The sequence below is a fragment of the Hyperolius riggenbachi genome, chromosome 11, assembly GCF_040937935.1.
Source record: "Hyperolius riggenbachi isolate aHypRig1 chromosome 11, aHypRig1.pri, whole genome shotgun sequence".
Lineage (NCBI taxonomy): Eukaryota > Metazoa > Chordata > Amphibia > Anura > Hyperoliidae > Hyperolius > Hyperolius riggenbachi.
In genome coordinates, this window is record NC_090656.1 from 98,684,696 (window position 1) to 98,703,918 (window position 19,223).

Genomic DNA, 19,223 nt, shown 5'->3' on the forward strand with positions numbered 1-19,223 from the left:
GCAAAGAAAAAAGAGTGCTGTGCCACAATAACCAATAACTGTATTGCAGCATGTGGGCGCTGTGGCTTAGTTGGTTAAAGCGCCTGTCTAGTAAACAGGAGATCCTGAGTTCAACTCTCAGCAGTGCCTTTGCTCATCTTATTATTGCCTGCTGTTTACATCCCAGATTTTCGGGATCACGTCTTTGAGCTTCACCCATATTTGCTCACAGGAAACTTGCATTCGCTATGCCCACTGTTTCCACCACATCTGAACAAAGACATTTTCTTATCAGTTTGGTTTCATGTACTACCTTCCATCTCTGACAATAGGTAAAGGTCACAAACAAGTCTTTTGGGATGCTATGCTCAACATGGATGGGAGCTTAACCCGCACTTGCCTAGCCAAAACTTCTTCAAGTAAAATTGCTGCTTCTACAATAAGAAACATTGTATAAAACTTAATTACTAAGTCACAGCACCTACATGAAATATAATAGTGACTGGCTTCTGTGGCACAAAACTCATTGGTTTTGCCACAGCTTTCATTATCATATTTTGGAAGTTGCACAACATTCTTTTCAACAATTTTGTCCTAAAAGTTTTCCATTCCCTTTTAGGTGGACTATGTGTATACTCTTAGGCAGGGAAAAGTAGGCCTGAAAAACTATTGAAAAAAAAATGTTAAAAAACTGAGAATGCAAATGCAAAGAAAAAAGAGTGCTGTGCCACAATAACCAATAACTGTATTGCAGCATGTGGGTGCTGTGGCTTAGTTGGTTAAAGCGCCTGTCTAGTAAACAGGAGATCCTGAGTTCAACTCTCAGCAGTGCCTTTGCTCATCTTATTATCACCAAGTCATTGCCTGCTGTTTACATCCCAGATTTTCGGGATCACGTCTTTGAGCTTCACCCATATTTGCTCACAGGAAACTTGCATTCGCTATGCCCACTGTTTCCACCACATCTGAACAAAGACATTTTCTTATCAGTTTGGTTTGATGTACTACCTTCCATCTCTGACAATAGGTAAAGGTCACTAACAAGTCTTTTGGGATGCTATGCTCAACATGGATGGGAGCTTAACCCGCACTTGCCTAGCCAAAACTTCTTCAAGTAAAATTGCTGCTTCTACAATAAGAAACATTGTATAAAACTTAATTACTAAGCCACAGCACCTACATGAAATATAATAGTGACTGGCTTCTGTGGCACAAAACTCATTGGTTTTGCCACAGCTTTCATTATCATATTTTGGAAGTTGCACAACATTCTTTTCAACAATTTTGTCCTAAAAGTTTTCCATTCCCTTTTAGGTGGACTATGTGTATACTCTTAGGCAGGGAAAAGTAGGCCTGAAAAACTATTGAAAAAAAAATGTTAAAAAACTGAGAATGCAAATGCAAAGAAAAAAGAGTGCTGTGCCACAATAACCAATAACTGGATTGCAGCATGTGGGCGCTGTGGCTTAGTTGGTTAAAGCGCCTGTCTAGTAAACAGGAGATCCTGAGTTCAACTCTCAGCAGTGCCTTTGCTCATCTTATTATTGCCTGCTGTTTACATCCCAGATTTTCGGGATCACGTCTTTGAGCTTCACCCTTATTTGCTCACAGGAAATTTGCATTCGCTATGCCCACTGTTTCCACCACAACTGAACAAAGACATTTTCTTATCAGTTTGGTTTGATGTACTACCTTCCATCTCTGACAATAGGTAAAGGTCACTAACAAGTCTTTTGGGATGCTATGCTCAACATGGATGGGAGCTTAACCCGCACTTGCCTAGCCAAAACTTCTTCAAGTAAAATTGCTGCTTCTACAATAGGAAACATTGTATAAAACTTAATTACTAAGTCACAGCACCTACATGAAATATAATAGTGACTGGCTTCTGTGGCACAAAACTTATTGGTTTTGCCACAGCTTTCATTATCATATTTTGGAAGTTGCACAACATTCTTTTCAACAATTTTGTCCTAAAAGTTTTCCATTCCCTTTTAGGTGGACTATGTGTATACTCTTAGGCAGGGAAAAGTAGGCCTGAAAAACTATTGAAAAAAAAATGTTAAAAAACTGAGAATGCAAATGCAAAGAAAAAAGAGTGCTGTGCCACAATAACCAATAACTGTATAGCAGCATGTGGGTGCTGTGGCTTAGTTGGTTAAAGCGCCTGTCTAGTAAACAGGAGATCCTGAGTTCAACTCTCAGCAGTGCCTTTGCTCATCTTATTATCACCAAGTCATTGCCTGCTGTTTACATCCCAGATTTTCGGGATCACGTCTTTGAGCTTCACCCATATTTGCTCACAGGAAACTTGCATTCGCTATGCCCACTGTTTCCACCACAACTGAACAAAGACATTTTCTTATCAGTTTGGTTTGATGTACTACCTTCCATCTCTGACAATAGGTAAAGGTCACTAACAAGTCTTTTGGGATGCTATGCTCAACATGGATGGGAGCTTAACCCGCACTTGCCTAGCCAAAACTTCTTCAAGTAAAATTGCTGCTTCTACAATAAGAAACATTGTATAAAACTTAATTACTAAGTCACAGCACCTACATGAAATATAATAGTGACTGGCTTCTGTGGCACAAAACTCATTGGTTTTGCCACAGCTTTCATTATCATATTTTGGAAGTTGCACAACATTCTTTTCAACAATTTTGTCCTAAAAGTTTTCCATTCCCTTTTAGGTGGACTATGTGTATACTCTTAGGCAGGGAAAAGTAGGCCTGAAAAACTATTGAAAAAAAAATGTTAAAAAACTGAGAATGCAAATGCAAAGAAAAAAGAGTGCTGTGCCACAATAACCAATAACTGGATTGCAGCATGTGGGCGCTGTGGCTTAGTTGGTTAAAGCGCCTGTCTAGTAAACAGGAGATCCTGAGTTCAACTCTCAGCAGTGCCTTTGCTCATCTTATTATCACCAAGTCATTGCCTGCTGTTTACATCCCAGATTTTCGGGATCACGTCTTTGAGCTTCACCCATATTTGCTCACAGGAAACTTGCATTCGCTATGCCCACTGTTTCCACCACATCTGAACAAAGACATTTTCTTATCAGTTTGGTTTCATGTACTACCTTCCATCTCTGACAATAGGTAAAGGTCACAAACAAGTCTTTTGGGATGCTATGCTCAACATGGATGGGAGCTTAACCCGCACTTGCCTAGCCAAAACTTCTTCAAGTAAAATTGCTGCTTCTACAATAAGAAACATTGTATAAAACTTAATTACTAAGTCACAGCACCTACATGAAATATAATAGTGACTGGCTTCTGTGGCACAAAACTCATTGGTTTTGCCACAGCTTTCATTATCATATTTTGGAAGTTGCACAACATTCTTTTCAACAATTTTGTCCTAAAAGTTTTCCATTCCCTTTTAGGTGGACTATGTGTATACTCTTAGGCAGGGAAAAGTAGGCCTGAAAAACTATTGAAAAAAAAATGTTAAAAAACTGAGAATGCAAATGCAAAGAAAAAAGAGTGCTGTGCCACAATAACCAATAACTGTATTGCAGCATGTGGGTGCTGTGGCTTAGTTGGTTAAAGCGCCTGTCTAGTAAACAGGAGATCCTGAGTTCAACTCTCAGCAGTGCCTTTGCTCATCTTATTATCACCAAGTCATTGCCTGCTGTTTACATCCCAGATTTTCGGGATCACGTCTTTGAGCTTCACCCATATTTGCTCACAGGAAACTTGCATTCGCTATGCCCACTGTTTCCACCACATCTGAACAAAGACATTTTCTTATCAGTTTGGTTTCATGTACTACCTTCCATCTCTGACAATAGGTAAAGGTCACTAACAAGTCTTTTGGGATGCTATGCTCAACATGGATGGGAGCTTAACCCGCACTTGCCTAGCCAAAACTTCTTCAAGTAAAATTGCTGCTTCTACAATAAGAAACATTGTATAAAACTTAATTACTAAGTCACAGCACCTACATGAAATATAATAGTGACTGGCTTCTGTGGCACAAAACTCATTGATTTTGCCACAGCTTTCATTATCATATTTTGGAAGTTGCACAACATTTTTTTCAACAATTTTGTCCTAAAAGTTTTCCATTCCCTTTTAGGTGGACTATGTGTATACTCTTAGGCAGGGAAAAGTAGGCCTGAAAAACTATTGAAAAAAAAATGTTAAAAAACTGAGAATGCAAATGCAAAGAAAAAAGAGTGCTGTGCCACAATAACCAATAACTGTATTGCAGCATGTGGGCGCTGTGGCTTAGTTGGTTAAAGCGCCTTTCCCTGGTGTCTCCATGTCAGCATACTAATGGGCAAAGACCCGCCTCCTTTGCCCCAGTAGGATGTCCAAAGATGTTAAAAGACTATCCCTCCCCCATACTGCCATTCTTCTTTTTTTCGTCCTCGCCTCCAGTAGTGGATTCCATGGATGTTGTTCTACTTGTCCCTTACCTCCGCTCTTTTTTTGCGGCACCAGCAGGTTCAGGCTCTCCTGCTGTAGTCTGCTACTTAGGTTGCTAAAGGCTCCTAAAAGTAGTAGAGCCCTAGCCATTGATTATGGCTCCCCCTGGGGCATTTATACAAACTCCTGCGGCCACGCTATGTATCTAAAGGATGCAGTGGGTCCCTGGCATGCTGTGGTTGCTGTAGCTCAGGTGTGTATATAGTCTGTGCAGCGTGTTACCTTAGGGTGCTTCTCGTCTGGCATGGCCGCCCGCTTCGGCTGTCGGTCTGATACCGGGACACACGTCGGTTGTTTGCCTCCTGTGGGCTCCTGCTGGTGTCGGAGGACGCTGATGCGGAGCTCTCCGGGTGATTGGGCGGTGTTCTCGCGCGCGCGCGCGAGATTTCGGCTGCCTTTGTGGGCCCGGGGCGGAAGTTGTAATTCCGCCATCTTTGTTATGGGCAAATTCCGGATCTCAGAGGAGGAGGCAGGAATTCAGCCGACTCTTCTATAAGAGAGTCAGTAGGAGCGGGCAGCGCTGCTGGAAGGTCGTTTCTCCAGTGCGCTCCGGACTAGGCTGTTGGCTCCTGCTAGCCTGCTAGGTAAATAAGGGGATATATATTAGAAGTGGGTTTTATGTAGGTTGACACTAAAAAAAAAAAAAAAAAAATATAATAAAAGTTTTTGTTTTTTATGATGATAGGTACAGCATAGATTTTTCACTAAAGCAACCTTTTGATTTTATTCCAGCTGCCATGGGAAAGCATAAAGGGGGTGAATCAAAATCTAAAAGGTAAGGGTGGTAAGTAATTATTTTTTTGAAAAGAGCATCAAATTGGTCTGAGATTAAGGGGATTACCCTCTTTTTTCAGACGCGACAAGGAGGATCGTCAGGTGGAGCAGCAGAAAGAGGAAGCCTCCCATAGATCCTCGTTTGGGACTACGGATCAGTCAGTTGCATCTTCCCAACGACGTCAGGATCCGGAGCTTCAGCATTCTCGGCAGGATCATCCTACGGATATTAAATCGTCCAATTTAGCATCATCAAAATCCTCGTCAAGTTCCTCGGCTCTTAAGCAATTACAACAATATGATAATAGAAGATCGCAGTCGTCAACAGAAGATTCGGACCATCGAGTGATTCCTTCTACCTCCTTTGGACCAGTCATGGAAAAGAATCAATGTTGGATTTGTGGTAGACCTGCTTTACCCCACAAGAAGGTTTGCGAGTTGTGCCACCTGGACATTGCTAGGGAGGATAGGGAAGTGTCCACGCTAATAAAGCAGGTGGTAAAGGATACGGTGGCAGAGATGTCGCACAGTCAAAGCCGTCACTCTCCAGACACTCGTTCCTCCAGAAACTCATCACAAGATGATAGCTCAGATGAGGATTCGAATATAGAAATGGAATGTTTTGATTTCTCCCTCGTTCCTTCATTTATTTCAAGTGTAAGATCAGCAATAGAGTGGCAGGATGAAGCGGCATCGCCAAAAAACAAGAGAAGACGATATTACAAACATCTGACTAAAACTAAAGTTTCGTTTCCTTTGATGGAGGAGATTAAGGAAGTGATATTGGAAGAATGGGAGAAGACAGTCAAGAAACCTTCTCTCAAGAATAAATTTCAAAAAATGTATCCTTTGGAGGATCGGGATGAAGCACTTATTCAGACATGCCCTGTTGTAGACGCATCATTAATGAGAATAGTGAAGAACGTTACCCTGCCGATAGAAGATGCTGTGGCCTTTAAAGATGTATTAGATCGGCAAATAGATCAGGACCTGAAGAGATCCTACTTAGCTTCAGGGGAAACGTCTCGGGCCGCTATTGCATTAACCTCAGTAGCAAAGGCTAACAGAGTTTGGATAGACAAGGTTCAAAGAGATATAGCAAGGGGTGCATCGATGAATGAAGTTACGTTTGGCTTAAATGAGTTAAGATTATCGGCAGACTTCTTGGGTGAGGCCAGTGTGGACATAGTCCGCTCTGCCAGTCGTTCAATGTTATATGCCGTCATGGCGAAAAGAAATTTATGGCTGAAACCCTGGTCAGCAGATCCTACATCGAAACAGGCCTGGTCGAAAATACCTTTTGATGGAAAGAATTTATTCGGGCCCAAGATGGATGCGGCCATCTCAAGAGTTACAGGGGGCAAATCGGGTCTGTTGCCCCAGGACAGAAGATTCAGTAGACAAAAATTCTCTCAATACAGAAAGCAGTTAGCAAGCAAGTTTACCGAGTCAAAGTCTTATCGCCCTGGAAGGGAGTACCGTAAAAACTGGCAACGCCCCCAAAATACCTTTCAAAGGTCTACAAAAGCCAGAACATCTTCAGCCACAAGTAATGCAGTTAAGCCTTTTTGATGGGACGCCCGTCCTAGATTTTCCGGTTGGTGCCAGGCTTTTGAATTTCGGGAAAATCTGGACGGGGACTTGTCAGGACCCATGGGTCTTAAGTACAGTGCTAGAAGGTCACAAGTGGTCCTTCAAAAGAAGTCCGCCTCTAAATCGATTTATCTCGACAAGGATACCAAACAATCGAGAAAAGTTGTTAATTCTAATAGACTATGTGACAGAGCTAATGCGGCAGAAAGCAGTCGTGCAGGTGCCAACTTCCGAAAGAGGTACAGGATACTATTCCCCTCTATTTTTAATAAAGAAAAAGACTGGGAAGCTGAGGCCGGTATTAGATTTAAAAAGCCTAAACAGATTCATCTTCACCCCGAGATTCAAAATGGAGAGTCTTCAAACTATACTCCTATCAATTCAACCGGGCGACTGGATGTGTTCAGTGGACCTGAGGGACGCGTATTTCCATGTACCCATACATCACAATTTTCACAAATTTCTTCGATTTGCAGTAGGAGAGTTGCACCTTCAGTTTGTTTGCCTGCCGTTCGGCCTATCGACGTCTCCGAGAACTTTTTCCAAGGTTCTGTTATCGGTAATTGCTGTTGTAAGGGTACAGGGAATACGCGTCCTTCATTATTTAGACGATATTCTCCTGTTGGCCTCTTCGAAGGAAGCCTTACTTCGAGACAGGTCTGTGCTGATAGATACTCTGCAGGCTTTCGGTTGGGTGATAAATTTTCCCAAGAGTCAGCTTCAACCAACTCGTCGGATGATATTTCTGGGGGCTCAATTGGACACAGTCAAAGGGACAGTATCACTTCCAGCAGACAAACTTTACAAAATTCAACGAGCTGTTCTAAATCTGGAACTAGCAGCTTGGATTCCAGCCAGGAAATGTATGCAGATCCTAGGGCTCATGTCTTCAGTGATACCGATGGTGAAGTGGGCTCATTGGCATCTCCGTCCTCTTCAGTGGTCATTTCTAAGACAGTGGAACAAAGAATCGTTAACACAGCACATCCTACTTTCCTCGAAAGTCAGGTCTTCCCTTTCATGGTGGAGGAACATGGCAAACCTCAAAAATTGTCGTCCACTCTTTCCACAGAATTGGAATATTCTGACAACGGATGCCAGTTCTTTAGGTTGGGGGGCAGTATTTCAAGACCAAGTCGCTCAAGGCTGTTGGGAGTTTCCAACACAAGGGATAGTTTCAAACGTCCTAGAGCTAAGAGCTGTCCTCCAAGCCTTGATACATTTTCTTCCAGTCTTACAGAATACATCAGTGATGGTGAGGATCGACAATGTCTCAGCAGTATCCTATATAAAGAATCAAGGGGGAACGCACAGCAGGACATTGATGAAGGAAACTGGCCCGATAATGCAGATGGCGCAGGAGAGTCTGGGGGATCTCTCGGCTCTTTATATTCCGGGAATATTAAATACGACAGCAGATTATCTGTCAAGGAATCTACTCAACAACAACGAGTGGTCGCTACATCCATTGGTGTTTCAAACAATTTCCGAAACATGGGGTTGTCCGGAGATCGATCTCTTTGCCTCTCATTCCAACCACAAAGTGAAGAAATATTTCTCGAGGTACAGAGACCCCAATGCTCTAGCGACAGATGCTCTCTCCCAGTCTTGGAGCTTCAATCTCGCATATGCTTTTCCACCGATCCCGTTAATCTTCAGATTTCTCAGGAAATTAATGACTCAGAAAATGACAGTACTGGCAGTGTTGCCATATTGGCCCAGGAGACCGTGGTTTCCCCTACTGCTTCAGTTGAGCACTCAACATCCTCTAGCTCTTCCAGATTTGCCGGATCTACTCTCACAGGGAACGATGTGCCATCAAAATCCTCAAAGACTCCGATTGATGGCATGGAATTTGAGAGGCTTAGGTTGTTAGACATAGGTTGTTCTGCAGAGGTGGCGGAAACCTTAGCTAAAGCAAGAAAGCCAACCACAACACTCTCCTACAACAGAGTTTGGAAGACCTTTTCAGACTTTGCTGCTAAGTCAGGATTTCCTACATCAGAGTTTACAGTAGTTAATTTGTTATCTTTTCTTCAGGAAGGTCTTCATATGGGCTTAGCCTATTCCACACTGAAGAGGCAGGTCTCGGCCATTTCATCAATATCTGGAATATCCTGGTCCTCCAATACTCTGGTAAAGCAATTCTTTAAAGCAACAATTAAACTCCGGCCTCCGTTAAAACCAAAGTTCCCTAAATGGGAACTTCCGTTAGTCCTGGACTACATTGAGAAAGCCCTATCTAAACAAACGGAGTTAAGCCTTTATGATCGAACTTTGATCACAGTATTTCTGGTGGCAATCACATCTGGTAGAAGGGTGTCAGAGTTGCAGGCTTTGGGGCATTCAGAGCCTTACTTGATCTTTTATGAGGATAGACTAGTACTCCATCCCGTCCAAGCTTTTTTGCCAAAAGTAACGTCAGTTTTTCATCTTAATCAGGAATGGACACTACCAAGTTTCAGATTACAGGATGATGTCTCAAAACTGCATCCATTGGACATTCCTTCTACAGTCAAGGCTTATTTAGAAGCAACTAACTCGATTCGAGACTCAGATAGATTGTTTGTAATTCCTAACGGTTATAGGAAAGGAAAACCCGCTACTACAAGAACCATAGCGAGGTGGATTGTCACTCTAATCCAAAAGGCTTACAAAACCAATGGTCTTGAGCCTCCGCAGGAAATATTGGCCCATTCAACGAGAAGTCTGTCTTCCTCGTGGGCAACGTTAGGTAAGGTCGAGTTGACCACAGTATGCAGAGCAGCTAACTGGGCCTCTGGGCACACCTTTTTGAAACATTATAGTGTAGACCCTGCACTATTGTCTACTGTGGAATTTGGAAAGAAAGTTATTTCCTCCACTGTCAGCTCTGCAATATGATTTATGTAATGTTGACATTCTGTTAATTAAATTTTGTTGTTGTTATTGCATCTCCCACCCTTGTTATTGTCTAGTTATTGGCCCATTAGTATGCTGACATGGAGACACCAGGGAATTAGGAAAATTGAATACTCACCTTACAGGTAATTTTCCTTTCCTGGTGCTCTCCATGTCAGCATACGTTCCCACCCTATACTGTCGGCTCGTACTTGTTAACTAGAATGGCAGTATGGGGGAGGGATAGTCTTTTAACATCTTTGGACATCCTACTGGGGCAAAGGAGGCGGGTCTTTGCCCATTAGTATGCTGACATGGAGAGCACCAGGAAAGGAAAATTACCTGTAAGGTGAGTATTCAATTTTCCTAAGTCTAGTAAACAGGAGATCTTGAGTTGAACTCTCAGCAGTGCCTTTGCTCATCTTATTATCACCAAGTCATTGCCTGCTGTTTACATCCCAGATTTTCGGGATCACGTCTTTGAGCTTCACCCATATTTGCTCACAGGAAACTTGCATTCGCTATGCCCACTGTTTCCACCACATCTGAACAAAGACATTTTCTTATCAGTTTGGTTTCATGTACTACCTTCCATCTCTGACAATAGGTAAAGGTCACTAACAAGTCTTTTGGGATGCTATGCTCAACATGGATGGGAGCTTAACCCGCACTTGCCTAGCCAAAACTTCTTCAAGTAAAATTGCTGCTTCTACAATAAGAAACATTGTATAAAACTTAATTACTAAGTCACAGCACCTACATGAAATATAATAGTGACTGGCTTCTGTGGCACAAAACTCATTGGTTTTGCCACAGCTTTCATTATCATATTTTGGAAGTTGCACAACATTCTTTTCAACAATTTTGTCCTAAAAGTTTTCCATTCCCTTTTAGGTGGACTATGTGTATACTCTTAGGCAGGGAAAAGTAGGCCTGAAAAACTATTGAAAAAAAAATGTTAAAAAACTGAGAATGCAAATGCAAAGAAAAAAGAGTGCTGTGCCACAATAACCAATAACTGGATTGCAGCATGTGGGCGCTGTGGCTTAGTTGGTTAAAGCGCCTGTCTAGTAAACAGGAGATCCTGAGTTCAACTCTCAGCAGTGCCTTTGCTCATCTTATTATCACCAAGTCATTGCCTGCTGTTTACATCCCAGATTTTCGGGATCACGTCTTTGAGCTTCACCCATATTTGCTCACAGGAAACTTGCATTCGCTATGCCCACTGTTTCCACCACATCTGAACAAAGACATTTTCTTATCAGTTTGGTTTCATGTACTACCTTCCATCTCTGACAATAGGTAAAGGTCACTAACAAGTCTTTTGGGATGCTATGCTCAACATGGATGGGAGCTTAACCCGCACTTGCCTAGCCAAAACTTCTTCAAGTAAAATTGCTGCTTCTACAATAAGAAACATTGTATAAAACTTAATTACTAAGTCACAGCACCTACATGAAATATAATAGTGACTGGCTTCTGTGGCACAAAACTCATTGGTTTTGCCACAGCTTTCATTATCATATTTTGGAAGTTGCACAACATTCTTTTCAACAATTTTGTCCTAAAAGTTTTCCATTCCCTTTTAGGTGGACTATGTGTATACTCTTAGGCAGGGAAAAGTAGGCCTGAAAAACTATTGAAAAAAAAATGTTAAAAAACTGAGAATGCAACTGCAAAGAAAAAAGAGTGCTGTGCCACAATAACCAATAACTGTATTGTAGCATGTGGGTGCTGTGGCTTAGTTGGTTAAAGCGCCTGTCTAGTAAACAGGAGATCCTGAGTTCAACTCTCAGCAGTGCCTTTGCTCATCTTATTATCACCAAGTCATTGCCTGCTGTTTACATCCCAGATTTTCGGGATCACGTCTTTGAGCTTCACCCATATTTGCTCACAGGAAACTTGCATTCGCTATGCCCACTGTTTCCACCACATCTGAACAAAGACATTTTCTTATCAGTTTGGTTTCATGTACTACCTTCCATCTCTGACAATAGGTAAAGGTCACTAACAAGTCTTTTGGGATGCTATGCTCAACATGGATGGGAGCTTAACCCGCACTTGCCTAGCCAAAACTTCTTCAAGTAAAATTGCTGCTTCTACAATAAGAAACATTGTATAAAACTTAATTACTAAGTCACAGCACCTACATGAAATATAATAGTGACTGGCTTCTGTGGCACAAAACTCATTGGTTTTGCCACAGCTTTCATTATCATATTTTGGAAGTTGCACAACATTCTTTTCAACAATTTTGTCCTAAAAGTTTTCCATTCCCTTTTAGGTGGACTATGTGTATACTCTTAGGCAGGGAAAAGTAGGCCTGAAAAACTATTGAAAAAAAAATGTTAAAAAACTGAGAATGCAAATGCAAAGAAAAAAGAGTGCTGTGCCACAATAACCAATAACTGGATTGCAGCATGTGGGCGCTGTGGCTTAGTTGGTTAAAGCGCCTGTCTAGTAAACAGGAGATCCTGAGTTCAACTCTCAGCAGTGCCTTTGCTCATCTTATTATCACCAAGTCATTGCCTGCTGTTTACATCCCAGATTTTCGGGATCACGTCTTTGAGCTTCACCCATATTTGCTCACAGGAAACTTGCATTCGCTATGCCCACTGTTTCCACCACATCTGAACAAAGACATTTTCTTATCAGTTTGGTTTCATGTACTACCTTCCATCTCTGACAATAGGTAAAGGTCACTAACAAGTCTTTTGGGATGCTATGCTCAACATGGATGGGAGCTTAACCCGCACTTGCCTAGCCAAAACTTCTTCAAGTAAAATTGCTGCTTCTACAATAAGAAACATTGTATAAAACTTAATTACTAAGTCACAGCACCTACATGAAATATAATAGTGACTGGCTTCTGTGGCACAAAACTCATTGGTTTTGCCACAGCTTTCATTATCATATTTTGGAAGTTGCACAACATTCTTTTCAAAAATTTTGTCCTAAAAGTTTTCCATTCCCTTTTAGGTGGACTATGTGTATACTCTTAGGCAGGGAAAAGTAGGCCTGAAAAACTATTGAAAAAAAAATGTTAAAAAACTGAGAATGCAACTGCAAAGAAAAAAGAGTGCTGTGCCACAATAACCAATAACTGTATTGCAGCATGTGGGTGCTGTGGCTTAGTTGGTTAAAGCGCCTGTCTAGTAAACAGGAGATCCTGAGTTCAACTCTCAGCAGTGCCTTTGCTCATCTTATTATCACCAAGTCATTGCCTGCTGTTTACATCCCAGATTTTCGGGATCACGTCTTTGAGCTTCACCCATATTTGCTCACAGGAAACTTGCATTCGCTATGCCCACTGTTTCCACCACATCTGAACAAAGACATTTTCTTATCAGTTTGGTTTCATGTACTACCTTCCATCTCTGACAATAGGTAAAGGTCACTAACAAGTCTTTTGGGATGCTATGCTCAACATGGATGGGAGCTTAACCCGCACTTGCCTAGCCAAAACTTCTTCAAGTAAAATTGCTGCTTCTACAATAAGAAACATTGTATAAAACTTAATTACTAAGTCACAGCACCTACATGAAATATAATAGTGACTGGCTTCTGTGGCACAAAACTCATTGGTTTTGCCACAGCTTTCATTATCATATTTTGGAAGTTGCACAACATTCTTTTCAACAATTTTGTCCTAAAAGTTTTCCATTCCCTTTTAGGTGGACTATGTGTATACTCTTAGGCAGGGAAAAGTAGGCCTGAAAAACTATTGAAAAAAAAATGTTAAAAAACTGAGAATGCAAATGCAAAGAAAAAAGAGTGCTGTGCCACAATAACCAATAACTGTATTGCAGCATGTGGGCGCTGTGGCTTAGTTGGTTAAAGCGCCTGTCTAGTAAACAGGAGATCCTGAGTTCAACTCTCAGCAGTGCCTTTGCTCATCTTATTATCACCAAGTCATTGCCTGCTGTTTACATCCCAGATTTTCGGGATCACGTCTTTGAGCTTCACCCATATTTGCTCACAGGAAACTTGCATTCCCTATGCCCACTGTTTCCACCACATCTGAACAAAGACATTTTCTTATCAGTTTGGTTTCATGTACTATCTTCCATCTCTGACAATAGGTAAAGGTCACTAACAAGTCTTTTGGGATGCTATGCTCAACATGGATGGGAGCTTAACCCGCACTTGCCTAGCCAAAACTTCTTCAAGTAAAATTGCTGCTTCTACAATAAGAAACATTGTATAAAACTTAATTACTAAGCCACAGCACCTACATGAAATATAATAGTGACTGGCTTCTGTGGCACAAAACTCATTGGTTTTGCCACAGCTTTCATTATCATATTTTGGAAGTTGCACAACATTCTTTTCAACAATTTTGTCCTAAAAGTTTTCCATTCCCTTTTAGGTGGACTATGTGTATACTCTTAGGCAGGGAAAAGTAGGCCTGAAAAAATTTGAAAAAAAAATGTTAAAAAACTGAGAATGCAAATGCAAAGAAAAAAGAGTGCTGTGCCACAATAACCAATAACTGTATTGCAGCATGTGGGCGCTGTGGCTTAGTTGGTTAAAGCGCCTGTTTAGTAAACAGGAGATCAGTACCTTTGCTCATCTTATTATCACCAAGTCATTGCCTGCTGTTTACATCCCAGATTTTCGGGATCACGTCTTTGAGCTTCACCCATATTTGCTCACAGGAAACTTGCATTCGCTATGCCCACTGTTTCCACCACATCTGAACAAAGACATTTTCTTATCAGTTTGGTTTCATGTACTATCTTCCATCTCTGACAATAGGTAAAGGTCACTAACAAGTCTTTTGGGATGCTATGCTCAACATGGATGGGAGCTTAACCCGCACTTGCCTAGCCAAAACTTCTTCAAGTAAAATTGCTGCTTCTACAATAAGAAACATTGTATAAAACTTAATTACTAAGCCACAGCACCTACATGAAATATAATAGTGACTGGCTTCTGTGGCACAAAACTCATTGGTTTTGCCACAGCTTTCATTATCATATTTTGGAAGTTGCACAACATTCTTTTCAACAATTTTGTCCTAAAAGTTTTCCATTCCCTTTTAGGTGGACTATGTGTATACTCTTAGGCAGGGAAAAGTAGGCCTGAAAAACTATTGAAAAAAAAATGTTAAAAAACTGAGAATGCAAATGCAAAGAAAAAAGAGTGCTGTGCCACAATAACCAATAACTGTATTGCAGCATGTGGGCGCTGTGGCTTAGTTGGTTAAAGCGCCTGTCTAGTAAACAGGAGATCCTGAGTTCAACTCTCAGCAGTGCCTTTGCTCATCTTATTATCACCAAGTCATTGCCTGCTGTTTCCATCCCAGATTTTCGGGATCACGTCTTTGAGCTTCACCCATATTTGCTCACAGGAAACTTGCATTCGCTATGCCCACTGTTTCCACCACATCTGAACAAAGACATTTTCTTATCAGTTTGGTTTCATGTACTACCTTCCATCTCTGACAATAGGTAAAGGTCACTAACAAGTCTTTTGGGATGCTATGCTCAACATGGATGGGAGCTTAACCCGCACTTGCCTAGCCAAAACTTCTTCAAGTAAAATTGCTGCTTCTACAATAAGAAACATTGTATAAAACTTAATTACTAAGCCACAGCACCTACATGAAATATAATAGTGACTGGCTTCTGTGGCACAAAACTCATTGGTTTTGCCACAGCTTTCATTATCATATTTTGGAAGTTGCACAACATTCTTTTCAACAATTTTGTCCTAAAAGTTTTCCATTCCCTTTTAGGTGGACTATGAGTATACTCTTAGGCAGGGAAAAGTAGGCCTGAAAAACTATTGAAAAAAAAATGTTAAAAAACTGAGAATGCAAATGCAAAGAAAAAAGAGTGCTGTGCCACAATAACCAATAACTGCATTGCAGCATGTGGGCGCTGTGGCGTAGTTGGTTAAAGCGCCTGTCTAGTAAACAGGAGATCCTGAGTTCAACTCTCAGCAGTGCCTTTGCTCATCTTATTATTGCCTGCTGTTTACATCCCAGATTTTCGGGATCACGCCTTTGAGCTTCACCCATATTTGCTCACAGGAAACTTGCATTCGCTATGCCCACTGTTTCCACCACAACTGAACAAAGACATTTTCTTATCAGTTTGGTTTGATGTACTACCTTCCATCTCTGACAATAGGTAAAGGTCACTAACAAGTCTTTTGGGATGCTATGCTCAACATGGATGGGAGCTTAACCCGCACTTGCCTAGCCAAAACTTCTTCAAGTAAAATTGCTGCTTCTACAATAGGAAACATTGTATAAAACTTAATTACTAAGTCACAGCACCTACATGAAATATAATAGTGACTGGCTTCTGTGGCACAAAACTTATTGGTTTTGCCACAGCTTTCATTATCATATTTTGGAAGTTGCACAACATTCTTTTCAACAATTTTGTCCTAAAAGTTTTCCATTCCCTTTTAGGTGGACTATGTGTATACTCTTAGGCAGGGAAAAGTAGGCCTGAAAAACTATTGAAAAAAAAATGTTAAAAAACTGAGAATGCAAATGCAAAGAAAAAAGAGTGCTGTGCCACAATAACCAATAACTGTATTGCGGCATGTGAGTGCTGTGGCTTAGTTGGTTAAAGCGCCTGTCTAGTAAACAGGAGATCCTGAGTTCAACTCTCAGCAGTGCCTTTGCTCATCTTATTATCACCAAGTCATTGCCTGCTGTTTACATCCCAGATTTTCGGGATCACGTCTTTGAGCTTCACCCATATTTGCTCACAGGAAACTTGCATTCGCTATGCCCACTGTTTCCACCACATCTGAACAAAGACATTTTCTTATCAGTTTGGTTTCATGTACTACCTTCCATCTCTGACAATAGGTAAAGGTCACTAACAAGTCTTTTGGGATGCTATGCTCAACATGGATGGGAGCTTAACCCGCACTTGCCTAGCCAAAACTTCTTCAAGTAAAATTGCTGCTTCTACAATAAGAAACATTGTATAAAACTTAATTACTAAGCCACAGCACCTACATGAAATATAATAGTGACTGGCTTCTGTGGCACAAAACTCATTGGTTTTGCCACAGCTTTCATTATCATATTTTGGAAGTTGCACAACATTCTTTTCAACAATTTTGTCCTAAAAGTTTTCCATTCCCTTTTAGGTGGACTATGTGTATACTCTTAGGCAGGGAAAAGTAGGCCTGAAAAACTATTGAAAAAAAAATGTTAAAAAACTGAGAATGCAAATGCAAAGAAAAAAGAGTGCTGTGCCACAATAACCAATAAGTGTATTGCAGCATGTGGGCGCTGTGGCTTAGTTGGTTAAAGCGCCTGTTTAGTAAACAGGAGATCCTGAGTTCAACTCTCAGCAGTGCCTTTGCGCATCTTATTATCACCAAGTCATTGCCTGCTGTTTACATCCCAGATTTTCGGGATCACGTCTTTGAGCTTCACCCATATTTGCTCACAGGAAACTTGCATTCGCTATGCCCACTGTTTCCACCACATCTGAACAAAGACATTTTCTTATCAGTTTGGTTTCATGTACTATCTTCCATCTCTGACAATAGGTAAAGGTCACTAACAAGTCTTTTGGGATGCTATGCTCAACATGGATGGGAGCTTAACCCGCACTTGCCTAGCCAAAACTTCTTCAAGTAAAATTGCTGCTTCTACAATAAGAAACATTGTATAAAACTTAATTACTAAGTCACAGCACCTACATGAAATATAATAGTGACTGGCTTCTGTGGCACAAAACTCATTGGTTTTGCCACAGCTTTCATTATCATATTTTGGAAGTTGCACAACATTCTTTTCAACAATTTTGTCCTAAAAGTTTTCCATTCCCTTTTAGGTGGACTATGTGTATACTCTTAGGCAGGGAAAAGTAGGCCTGAAAAACTATTGAAAAAAAAATGTTAAAAAACTGAGAATGCAAATGCAAAGAAAAAAGAGTGCTGTGCCACAATAACCAATAACTGTATTGCAGCATGTGGGCGCTAGAGTTGGGCCGAACGGTTCGCCGGCGAACGCGGTTCGCGCGAACTTAGGTGGTTCGCGTGCGGGTACCGCACGCGAACCTTTTGCGGAAGAAGTTCGGTTCGCCCCATAATGCACCTGAGGGTCAACTTTGACCCTCTACATCACAGTCAGCAGGCCCAGTGTAGCCAATTAGGCTACACTAGCCCCTGGAGCCCCACCCCCCCTTATATAAGGCAGGCAGCGGCGGCCATTACGGCCACTCGTGTGCCTGCATTAGTCAGAGTAGGGCGAGCTGCTGCAGACTGTCTCTCAGGGAAAGATTAGTTAGGCTTAACTTCTTCCTGGCTGCATACCTGTTCTGTTCAGTGAGCCCTCAGCCCACTGCATACCTGTACTGTGATCCTGCCACTGCATAGCTGTTCAGTGATCCTGCCACAGCATACCTGTTCTGTTCAGTGAGCCCTCAGCCCACTGCATACCTGTACTGTGATCCTGCCACTGCATAGCTGTTCAGTGATCCTGCCACAGCATACCTGTTCTGTTCAGTGAGCCCTCAGCCCACTGCATACCTGTACTGTGATCCTGCCACTGCATACCTGTTCAGTGATCCTGCCACAGCATACCTGTTCTGTTCAGTGAGCCCTCAGCCCACTGCATACCTGTACTGTGATCCTGCCACTGCATAGCTGTTCAGTGATCCTGCCACAGCATACCTGTTCTGTTCAGTGAGCCCCCAGCCCACTGCATACCTGTACTGTGATCCTGCCACTGCATACCTGTTCAGTGATCCTGCCACAGCATACCTGTTCTGTTCAGTGAGCCCTCAGCCCACTGCATACCTGTACTGTGATCCTGCCACTGCATACCTGTTCAGTGATCCTGCCACAGCATACCTGTTCTGTTCAGTGAGCCCTCAGCCCACTGCATACCTGTACTGTGATCCTGCCACTGCATAGCTGTTCAGTGATCCTGCCACAGCATACCTGTTCTGTTCAGTGAGCCCTCAGCCCACTGCATACCTGTACTGTGATCCTGCCACTGCATACCTGTTCAGTGATCCTGCCACAGCATACCTGTTCTGTTCAGTGAGCCCTCAGCCCACTGCATACCTGTACTGTGATACTGCCACTGCATACCTGTTCAGTGATCCTGCCACAGCATACCTGTTCTGTTCAGTGAGCCCTCAGCCCACTGCATACCTGTACTGTGATCCTGCCACTGCATACCTGTTCAGTGATCCTGCCACAGCATACCTGTTCTGTTCAGTGAGCCCTCAGCCCACTGCATACCTGTACTGTGATCCTGCCACTGCATAGCTGTTCAGTGATCCTGCCACAGCATACCTGTTCTGTTCAGTGAGCCCCCAGCCCACTGCATACCTGTACTGTGATCCTGCCACTGCATACCTGTTCAGTGATCCTGCCACAGCATACCTGTTCTGTTCAGTGAGCCCTCAGCCCACTGCATACCTGTACTGTGATCCTGCCACTGCATAGCTGTTCAGTGATCCTGCCACAGCATACCTGTTCTGTTCAGTGAGCCCCCAGCCCACTGCATACCTGTACTGTGATCCTGCCACTGCATACCTGTTCAGTGATCCTGCCACAGCATACCTGTTC

The 19,223-nt window shown here is 42.2% G+C and overlaps 1 protein-coding gene and 13 non-coding genes across 14 annotated transcripts; all 14 read left to right on the plus strand.

Annotated features, from left to right (window-relative positions):
* The first annotated feature begins 55 nt into the window (after positions 1-55).
* On the plus strand, positions 56-129 carry TRNAT-AGU (transfer RNA threonine (anticodon AGU)). The gene has a single exon. It is a non-coding gene; the product is annotated as a tRNA-Thr (tRNA).
* A 610-nt stretch (positions 130-739) lies between these two features.
* On the plus strand, positions 740-813 carry TRNAT-AGU (transfer RNA threonine (anticodon AGU)). Its single transcript has one exon. It is a non-coding gene; the product is annotated as a tRNA-Thr (tRNA).
* A 621-nt stretch (positions 814-1,434) lies between these two features.
* Positions 1,435-1,508, plus strand: TRNAT-AGU (transfer RNA threonine (anticodon AGU)). The gene has a single exon. It is a non-coding gene; the product is annotated as a tRNA-Thr (tRNA).
* A 610-nt stretch (positions 1,509-2,118) lies between these two features.
* On the plus strand, positions 2,119-2,192 carry TRNAT-AGU (transfer RNA threonine (anticodon AGU)). The gene has a single exon. It is a non-coding gene; the product is annotated as a tRNA-Thr (tRNA).
* Positions 2,193-2,813: 621 nt separating this feature from the next.
* On the plus strand, positions 2,814-2,887 carry TRNAT-AGU (transfer RNA threonine (anticodon AGU)). The gene has a single exon. It is a non-coding gene; the product is annotated as a tRNA-Thr (tRNA).
* Positions 2,888-3,508: 621 nt separating this feature from the next.
* TRNAT-AGU (transfer RNA threonine (anticodon AGU)) lies at positions 3,509-3,582 on the plus strand. The gene has a single exon. It is a non-coding gene; the product is annotated as a tRNA-Thr (tRNA).
* Positions 3,583-5,152: 1,570 nt separating this feature from the next.
* LOC137537833 (uncharacterized) lies at positions 5,153-6,761 on the plus strand. The gene is made up of 2 exons (XM_068259787.1): positions 5,153-5,190; positions 5,270-6,761. The coding sequence occupies exons 1-2, from the start codon at positions 5,153-5,155 to the stop codon at positions 6,759-6,761; spliced, it is 1,530 nt and encodes a 509-aa protein (XP_068115888.1).
* Positions 6,762-10,697: 3,936 nt separating this feature from the next.
* TRNAT-AGU (transfer RNA threonine (anticodon AGU)) lies at positions 10,698-10,771 on the plus strand. The gene has a single exon. It is a non-coding gene; the product is annotated as a tRNA-Thr (tRNA).
* A 621-nt stretch (positions 10,772-11,392) lies between these two features.
* Positions 11,393-11,466, plus strand: TRNAT-AGU (transfer RNA threonine (anticodon AGU)). Its single transcript has one exon. It is a non-coding gene; the product is annotated as a tRNA-Thr (tRNA).
* A 621-nt stretch (positions 11,467-12,087) lies between these two features.
* Positions 12,088-12,161, plus strand: TRNAT-AGU (transfer RNA threonine (anticodon AGU)). The gene has a single exon. It is a non-coding gene; the product is annotated as a tRNA-Thr (tRNA).
* A 621-nt stretch (positions 12,162-12,782) lies between these two features.
* On the plus strand, positions 12,783-12,856 carry TRNAT-AGU (transfer RNA threonine (anticodon AGU)). Its single transcript has one exon. It is a non-coding gene; the product is annotated as a tRNA-Thr (tRNA).
* A 621-nt stretch (positions 12,857-13,477) lies between these two features.
* TRNAT-AGU (transfer RNA threonine (anticodon AGU)) lies at positions 13,478-13,551 on the plus strand. Its single transcript has one exon. It is a non-coding gene; the product is annotated as a tRNA-Thr (tRNA).
* Positions 13,552-14,848: 1,297 nt separating this feature from the next.
* Positions 14,849-14,922, plus strand: TRNAT-AGU (transfer RNA threonine (anticodon AGU)). Its single transcript has one exon. It is a non-coding gene; the product is annotated as a tRNA-Thr (tRNA).
* A 2,000-nt stretch (positions 14,923-16,922) lies between these two features.
* Positions 16,923-16,996, plus strand: TRNAT-AGU (transfer RNA threonine (anticodon AGU)). The gene has a single exon. It is a non-coding gene; the product is annotated as a tRNA-Thr (tRNA).
* Positions 16,997-19,223: the final 2,227 nt, after the last annotated feature.

Bases quoted from the DNA above. Each gene is read 5' to 3' on its own strand.
- LOC137537833 (XM_068259787.1), top strand. From the start codon at position 5,153: ATGGGAAAGCATAAAGGGGGTGAATCAAAATCTAAAAG. The intron at 5,191-5,269 runs GTAAGGGTGGTA...CTCTTTTTTCAG, and splicing joins GGTGAATCAAAATCTAAAAG to ACGCGACAAGGAGGATCGTC.